Raw genomic sequence first — 8,429 nt, 5'->3', positions numbered from 1 at the left:
AACAAAGCTGCACAAACCATAAAAACTGGATGCTGGCAAAGATCTCTCTGTCAACTGTTTCAATTACTTTTTTTTTATACTGCCTAATTTGCAGTAGGGAAAACACCTGGTAGCCCTGTGAATGTGGCTGAAAACTGAGAAGGTGGAGCTTGCTTCTTACTGTCGCATTCTCGTGGTGGAGATGCTGGCTGCCTTTAGTAGGTTCATGCAGGTGATAATGTTCAAACTGTAATTCAGGTATTTTTCTTGTATATCAGAATTGCTCGTCATCTTTTAAAGGTGCTGGTTGCCCCAGAGTAATGGGAATAAACTGAAATGGATCTTGTTTTTAATGGGTAAAGGTAGCAGAGCGCATTGAATGCACATATGGAGTCGATCTGTTGAGTAGGAAGGTGCGATCAGAACACAGTCGCTCAACAAGACCAATTTTTGTGAGCTCAGGAGAACTGTGACTGAGGGTTGAGTATATTTGGAGATCTGCTGAAATTTCAGTCTGTAAGTGATCTTTCACAGGTAAGAAAATTACTGCAAAAACTTGATGTGGCTTGTGCAAGGGGAAGGTTCCCATCACAGCCAGTTCTGGGGATGTACTGGGGGCACTGCTGCCTTCTGCTGACGTAGCTGGCAGGCAGTAGTTCATCTCTGAAGGTCTTGACAACCTGAACGTGGAAGTAAACAGCAGTCTTTGGACTTCGAGACCTACTTGTATAGACTAAACGAGCAGGCAGCTCTGTGGCTGTAGAGGACTGGCCTGTGATCTAGCTGTTGTAAAAGAATTAAATGACTCCTGGTAGAAAGAAAATGGGGCACTTGATTGCTATAATTCGAGGATTTGTTATGAATCTTGGAGAAGCCAAGTGAAAGAGCCGAGAGGGTGGTACAGAGCTTGAGTTAACAGAGACTGTCTTTTCCTGCTCCGTAGGTATTACAGAGGAACACATGGGGTCATTGTTGTCTACGATGTCACGAGTGCAGAATCTTTTGTGAATGTAAAACGGTGGTTGCATGAAATTAATCAGAACTGTGATGATGTCTGCCGGATACTAGGTACGTTTCTTATCGGAGAGCTGCAGCATCTCATGTCGTGGCCTGACCTGCTGAAGTACCAAACTGACTAGTTTTTTTTTCTTTCCTTTTTTAGTGGGGAATAAGAATGATGACCCCGAGCGAAAAGTAGTAGAAACAGAAGATGCCTATAAATTTGCTGGGCAGATGGAGATCCAATTGTTTGAGACCAGCGCCAAAGAAAATATTAATGTGGAAGAGGTAATGTATTACACAGAAGAGCATAGATAAAATGATTTGGGGATAATGGGTTGGGAAAAAGTAACAATTACATTCTTCCCATTGAGGAAGAAAGATAAAATGCTTTGTACAAATTGCAAGTGAGTAGGTGAAACGTCAGAAGGAGACATCTGACTGTTGGGAAGAGTTGGGGGAGTGGAACAGAGGAGGCCACGTTCCATTTTCCCTAGCTTTACAGTGCTAACATTTCAGTCGTGGTCTCAGGAAGGACTGCCCCATCCTCACTCCTGGCCCCAGCTGCCAAACTGGCCTGTTGTTATTTACTGGTTTGGGAAAGGAGATAAAGGTGTTACTGATTTAGCCTGGGAGTGGGTCGGGAAATACTGGGTTTCCACTTGGCCTGTTAGAGGGTTGGGGAAGATCTCTGAACTGTTGCTGAAATATCTGGAGAAGCGGAGTTGCTTCAAAAGAGCAGCATCCCACAAAAGCCAGCCTGGGTGGTCTGAGCTTGCTTGTTTCTCTTGCAGATGTTTAATTGCATTACAGAGCTCGTTCTGCGAGCAAAGAAAGAAAACTTAGCAAAGCAGCAACAGCAGCAACAGAATGATGTGGTGAAGCTAACGAAGAACAGTAAAAGGAAGAAGCGGTGCTGCTAATGCCCTTTCCCTGCTGCAGAGACTCTGCTCTCAGACAGATCAGCCCCTCCAGCTAGACTCGGGCAATTCCACTGGGGCAGGCTTTGGGAGGACTTTCTCAGTTTTGTGCCGTTATTTAAAGATGATTTTTTCTCCATGTTTTCTATCGAGAGGCGCTGGCACCTTACCACTGCAGTGCCAAGAAGGTATCGGATGGAATCTTGCCCCCCCTCCTCCCCTGCTCATTCCAGTGCGCCTTGTAGACAAGAAGGACGTTGCCTACCAAGTGGACTAATTAACCCAAGAGTTTGTATATAATGTATATTGCTTTAACCAGCCTCACCTCCCTGTTGTCGCTTCGGCTTATGCCTTCTTAATGTCAACCAATCATGGACTGCAGAGTTCATCTTTTTAAAGAAATAGTACAAAGTTCTTAATTCGAGTTGGCCCCTGGCTGGCAGCAACTGCTTCCTGGGGCCTCCAGCTTCATTTCTGTTGGGCTCCAGGCTGGCAACTGGTGCCCCTGGGGCCTGTGGCTTCACCTGGAGCTCCAGGCTTTTACTGGGGCTCGGGCTTTGTTTTTCTAGGTACCAGGATTGCAGGTGTTGCTGCTGGAGCCTGCCCATGGGCTGGCAGCTGGTGCTGCTGCTGGGGCCTCGAATTTCAGTTTGCCACGATCCAGATTGGTGGCTGGGTCCTTGGGCTTCACCGTCTCGTGCTGCAGCCCAGCTGTACCTGTGCTCTTCTTTAGTTTGTATCAAGATACTGAAAAACAAACTGACCTGCAAAAGTGGGGTTTATTTGGATAAAACTTTGCTTTTTTTTTTTTTTTTAAGAAAGAAACCTTTAACTCCTTTGACCTCTGCTTCTGGTTCTGCCAGGGTCTTAAGTGAGGGTCCATTTCTTTTGAGAACAACAAAAAACATGTGATTCTGCCAAAAAACCCAAACTCCTCATTGCCCTGTCCACAAATAGGCGATCTGAGCTTGAACGTGAATTTTGGTGGCAAAGCTTGTGTTTTTGAGAGAGAGAAAAGGCATGAAAATAAATCGAGCTGTTGTGGATTGATGTCTGGATCTGACAGCTGCTGCAGGATCATTCCCAGGATTCTTCTGTTAGAAAGGGGGGTTGCTCTTTCCTGTAAAGAAATGGAACGCTTGCTTGCTTGGGTTTTGTGGTGGTGGAGGATCACCCTTGGAAACAAACTGGTCTTGCGATGCTCAGCAATGTTTCCCTGGCCCTTGTTGGCCTTTCTGGGAAAACAAGGGCTCAGTTCACCAGCCTGAATAGGCGTAGTTAAAGGTGGAGTGTGTATGTGCGTGGAACTAAAATATCGTATGTCTGGGCTGAAAGTACATGCTCAGCACCTGAATAATTGCTTAAATAATAATAAAAAAAAAAATTTTCCTTTAAAATGACTAAGAGGCATGGAGGGTATAATGCCCTTTAAGACCTTGAAGGTGGATGGACTCTGCCAGTAAGTGACCCTGTGGAACTGCTGGCCTTATTTTGGCAGGATACGATTCACCCATGTCCATGAGTTCTGAATCAGCCCACTTCTCTCCCTTTCTCCCCTCCCCAGGAGAGGCTAAATTTTAGTCACTTACTTTGCCTGCATTGTTTTAGATTTTTCGGGTTGTGGTAAGAGCCCTACTCGTACAATCACATCACAATCAATCACCTTTAACGACTTTTTAAAAACCGCAAATGTTGAATGTGTAACAAATGTTTTTTAATCAGTTCAGGTGCTGGGAGTATGTATCCAGCTGCCTTCACCCGTCTCTTTTCTTCACATATCTTCCACTGGTAACCCAAGAACGAGAATGAGCTGGGATGATACTGCTAGTGCGAGCTCTGGTAGTTGTAAGACTTGAGCAGCTGTGGGAAGTGGCGGCTTGAGTTACACCGGTCCATCCTGTCTGCTTTCTGATGTCGAATGTGGTGTGTGCCTGAGGAAGGGGCTGCGTCAGTCCTCGAAGCCTTCCTGTTGAGATGGAGCTGGCCTGTGCTGGTTACCACTGTCAGATTGCAGGGCCAAGGCCCAGCTGTGCTGCTCTGGGACTCTTGTGGTAGCGTGTGTGCAGATCTGGGAGGGAGTAACTTCACACAGGCAGAAAGGAGTCAAGAAAATGTCTGAATTTACTGGAAATGATGCAATAAAATGAGGAAATGGTGCACCCAAGCCTGGAGTGTTCTCTTGTATGGGAAGTTTGGTCCTCTTTGAGGCCAGGTCTTTGTGGCCGTGGTTTGAACTCTGCCAATCCAGGGGTCCAACTTTCTGGCTTAAAGTGGGAGGTGTTTTTTCTTTTTTCTAGAGCTGGCTGTAGAGGAGCAGTTGCCTCTGCTCATGCCACTGACTGTTCAATTGGAAGGGGTGGGGACTGTGTCTCTAGTGGTGCTGATGTGACGTTTCCTAAATGTTGAGCAATGGAATGTCTAACTGGTTTGCTAGGACTATTTCTGTAATGAAAGTTTCTAATTATGCTTTTTAAATAATTTTAAAAAACTAAAAATAAAGGTTACAAGCTGCCAAATCTTCTTCGAGGCTCTGTTTCCCCTGCTGTCCAGCATCTGGAGGTGGAGGGTGGCAAGCCAGGGGTGAGCTTTCTGCTGGTTGTAGAGGGTTTTTTCCTGGGAGGGGTATTGGCAAAACCCCAGTTAATGTTTTCCAGTGCTTAGCTGCTATTGTAGTTTTCAGTGTGAATGAATGAGTAAGCTGGAACTGGTAACCTCATTTCTGCGTGAAAGCAAGGTGCTCGTGATTTTGCTATAATCTTTTGTCTTTCTGCTCACCAAACAGTGTTGTGTGAGCTTTCAAAGGCAGCCGGGTGAGACCCTGAGCTGAGTAAAAGCCGTCGGGAGTCTCCCCTTGCTTTCCCTGGACGCAGAGGTATGTGTTTGTGTGGGAGCTGCGCAGCCGTGGCTGTGCTGGCTGTACTCAGCGGTCCCGTTGTGCTGCCTGCGCCTGACGCACAGCAGGCTGTGGGAGGCAAGTCCTCCCTTCTGGACAGGTGCGGTGAAAGCTTCCCCTCTTCTCCTGTCTGTGCTGTTCTGACCTGTCCGTGTGGAGGGGAATCCTGAGGACGTGTGGGTGGTCGGAACCGCAGCTGGTGCAGGCTGGAGGTGTTTGTCCGTCTGTGGTGTGCGTCCAAGCTCGTTACGGTTGGGCTATCTCTCCATATAAAGGCCAGTAAACGATACAAATGGCTGGAAGGTCAAGAGGTTGTACCAGTTTGCTTTTCTATTTTCATGTGTGGCAAGAGACTTAAGTGCTTCAAATGTTCTTTCTCCAGGACCGTTCCCTCCTGAGCACAGACAAGTGCTTTACGTGGCTGAGTTTCCTGGGATGATGGAGTACCAGAGGTGCTGTGGGGTGTTAAGATGACAGTTGAAAAAGTGATCTTGTTCTGCAGTGAGGCAAGACAAGCAGTGACTTGAGACGGTATCGTATAAACGATCTGTTTTATTCTGAAGAGAACTATTTACAAAAGAAGTAGAGCATTGTTTTTACTAAAAATATGCCTTTATAGATTTTTATAATATGCATCTTATAAAACCCGTACGTTTATTTACATTACTGCTACATACAAAACTTACAGCACTGTGGTATATGTACATATCTATAGGTACATTCTTTCTGCTTGTCCCTGCTGTGTGCTTTTCCCCGCTTAATCTAAGGGAATCATTGCTGCAGCACCCAGACACTCCCTTTCTTGGCTTTTTGGTTAAAACAATCTTGCTTTTTACAGCCGAGTGGGGAGTAGAGAGTTTTCCCAGTGCAGAGGCATATCTGGAATTTACCCTCCTAAGCAGGACAAGTGCGGGCAGCTATCGAGTCCGTGTGCATGCAGCACTGCCTGTAACCTCACTTCTCGCTTCTCTGTGCAAAATCATTCTGATGCCATTAACTGATCTGTTGTTCATCTCGACGGCAAGTTGCTGATCTAAGTTTGGGTTAAGATAAAGTGCTAGTGACTTGCCTTTCCTCTACGCTTGTTTCCAGTGGCTTCCCTTGCAGGGTTTACTGGGGGGAGATGGGTCCCTTTTCCCGTAGGCCAGCATAACAAACATTTGCCCCGTCAGTCACCTGTTCCCTAACTATGGGAAAGTTCTTTGTAGCCTTAATCTCGGCGGGCATCTCTTCTCTGTGCAGTATTTGAACAGTGACTGTGCAGTGCTACTGTTTGATTTATCTCAAAAGCAAGGGTGAGCGTGGCACGCAGAGCTGCTGATCCCACTCCTTAAGTCAACTTGGGGATCCTGAGTACCTGCTGCATTAATGTGCTTCCTCCACCTCGTTCACTGGAGCCGATGTTTCCTTTACGCCATGCGTGTCCTAGAAGTATCAAGTATCACAAGTGGAGCATGTACCCCAACACTGTGAGGGTGATTCCGGTCTCCTGGCCGCGACGAGGTGGAGAGGAGTGCTGTTATGGCAGCTCAGGGTGAAACAGAACCTTGTTAAAACACAGCCTGACAAATGAGAATGCGAAGGACTGTATTGATGAGGTCTTTGAAGACAAAACAACAAAACCTAGCTGCTATGTTAAGGCAGTTTCTGTTGCTGTTGAGTAGCAGCTCAGCACAAGGAGGTCTCCTTTGGTGTGTTCTCCAGTTCATTAAACCCATTTCTCTTGTATTTCTGGGTTTAGTAGTGCAACTAAGTCTTTAGGGTTAAGGGGCTGGTTTTAAGAAACTGTTCCTAACTGGCACCTTAGAACCTGCTGACTTCCCTCTCCATCACTGTTACCAAAATAAAATTCCAGTGGGATTAAGGTGGGTTCCTCCTTAAACGAAGAGACGTGCCGTGCATTTCAATTGCCTACCCCTGCAACCGAACGAGTCACTTTCCTCTCAGCAAACATGTAGCAGAAGGCACCTTTCTCCATCTCGTTACTGCATCTTCATTGGATAGCTTAAGGCCCTTGCTTCCCTCTCCATCACTGTTACCAAAATAAAATTCCAGTGGGATTAAGGTGGGTTCCTCCTTAAACGAAGAGACGTGCCGTGCATTTCAATTGCCTACCCCTGCAACCGAACGAGTCACTTTCCTCTCAGCAAACATGTAGCAGAAGGCACCTTTCTCCATCTCGTTACTGCATCTTCATTGGATAGCTTAAGGCCCTTGCCTTGGGATTGCATACGTACATCCATCCATCCGTCCTCACGGCGGGTAGAGTCCCACACAGCTGCTGGCCACGTGGCTTGAAGAGGGGGCCTGGGAAATGACAACTGACAGCAGAAGAAGGGCCTGTGAGGACCAAGCTGTTCACATGGCTCTCCCACCATAAGCCGAGCATCATTTTCAAACTGAGACAACCGTTCACAGGCATCGCTGGCACCCATGAACCCGCGGCTCGCTTTGCAGGTATCAGAGTTCCTGTTAATGCATACGGGTGTAACGGAGTCCTGACCACAGGAGATGCTGAGCGTGTGCCTCGTGTCTCTGCCCTATCGAGAGTCACAACACAGGTAAGACGAGAGGATGAGGACTTGCCATCCTGGAAGCACGCTTGGCACTGCACCAAGTCCCTTTCCCTCACTTGCACAAGCAGATACAGGCAGACACTTGACAGCCCAGCGTTGCCTGGAAAGGAGAGGCCAAGGTTCAGTTTCCTTCCCTGCCTGTGAGACTCCAGGCTTCTTTCCCTGGAAGCATCAAGCTGTATTGGTGGTGCTTTACCCAAGTATTTCCTGGAGCAGGATCTTTCAAGTAAATGGGTTTTACCACTCAGTTTTTCACCATCGTTTTCAACGCCAAAGAGTACCCTGCTCCTTGCAACATGGAGCTGCTCAGTGCAAGATGATGTCACACCAGCGTGGTAGTTTCATGCTAACAAGGAAATGTGGGAATGCTCAAATCTTCACAGGCAGAAAAGGCAGTTGTACTGAGGTATTATGGATGTTCTATCCCATAGATTAAATTGAATAATAATAGTAACTAAAAAAACCCAAAAACCAAAACAAGCCACCAACCTCTTACCTGCTTCTTAGAAGGTGTTTTGATACCTAATTGTAGCAGAAAGCTTGTTACTGTGAATAGGGAGCAGAGTTGGCAGCTCCCCGTAGGATGGTGTTTTAGCACCAAAGTTGCTGAGCAGGGCAGAGCCGAAGCGTACCTGGCTCCGTCTGCTGTGGGACAGTGTGGGTGGCAGCCTCTTTAAAGCAGCAGGGAAACAAATCGGGGCCTGTGGGTATCATGAGCTGGGAGAATGTGTGAAAATTATGACAGCAGCAGGACATCTCTGAACTCAGGCTGGCGTTCCTCGCTGGTTTGTGATGGTAGGCTGTGTTAAAGAGAAGAGCTCTAAGGTGCCCATCCAGTGCGTAGGGAAGGTCCCTACTGAAGTATTGCAGGATTTCCAGCGTCGCTGTGTGCATAAAGTAAATAAGCTACGTTCCTTCTTGTTGATTAAGTCATGCTTACAGCAAAGCAGGCTCTGATCTTCAGTCCAGATGACCCACAGGCAGCGACAAATACTCGTCACTTCCGTCAGGCCATAGCTAACATCCCTGTGTGGGGCGGAGTAGGCTGCAGAATTTGCAGAG

The 8,429-nt window shown here is 47.0% G+C and overlaps 1 protein-coding gene across 1 annotated transcript in view; it reads left to right on the top strand.

The window, feature by feature from the left end:
* RAB35 (RAB35, member RAS oncogene family) overlaps positions 1–4,414 on the top strand; it is an 11,480-nt gene extending 7,066 nt beyond the window's left edge. The window contains exons 3-5 of the mRNA XM_010133276.1: positions 923–1,047; positions 1,142–1,266; positions 1,773–4,414. Of these exons, the coding sequence (XP_010131578.1) occupies positions 923–1,047; positions 1,142–1,266; positions 1,773–1,901 (379 nt within the window). The 3' untranslated portion in view covers positions 1,902–4,414. The remainder of the gene's footprint in view (positions 1–922; positions 1,048–1,141; positions 1,267–1,772) is intronic.
* Positions 4,415–8,429: the final 4,015 nt, after the last annotated feature.

The sequence above is a fragment of the Buceros rhinoceros genome, unplaced genomic scaffold, assembly GCF_000710305.1.
Source record: "Buceros rhinoceros silvestris isolate BGI_N320 unplaced genomic scaffold, ASM71030v1 scaffold14760, whole genome shotgun sequence".
Classification (NCBI taxonomy): Eukaryota; Metazoa; Chordata; class Aves; order Bucerotiformes; family Bucerotidae; genus Buceros; species Buceros rhinoceros.
Note: the sequence above shows the minus strand (reverse complement) of the source record. Positions and strands in the feature narration are given on the sequence as shown.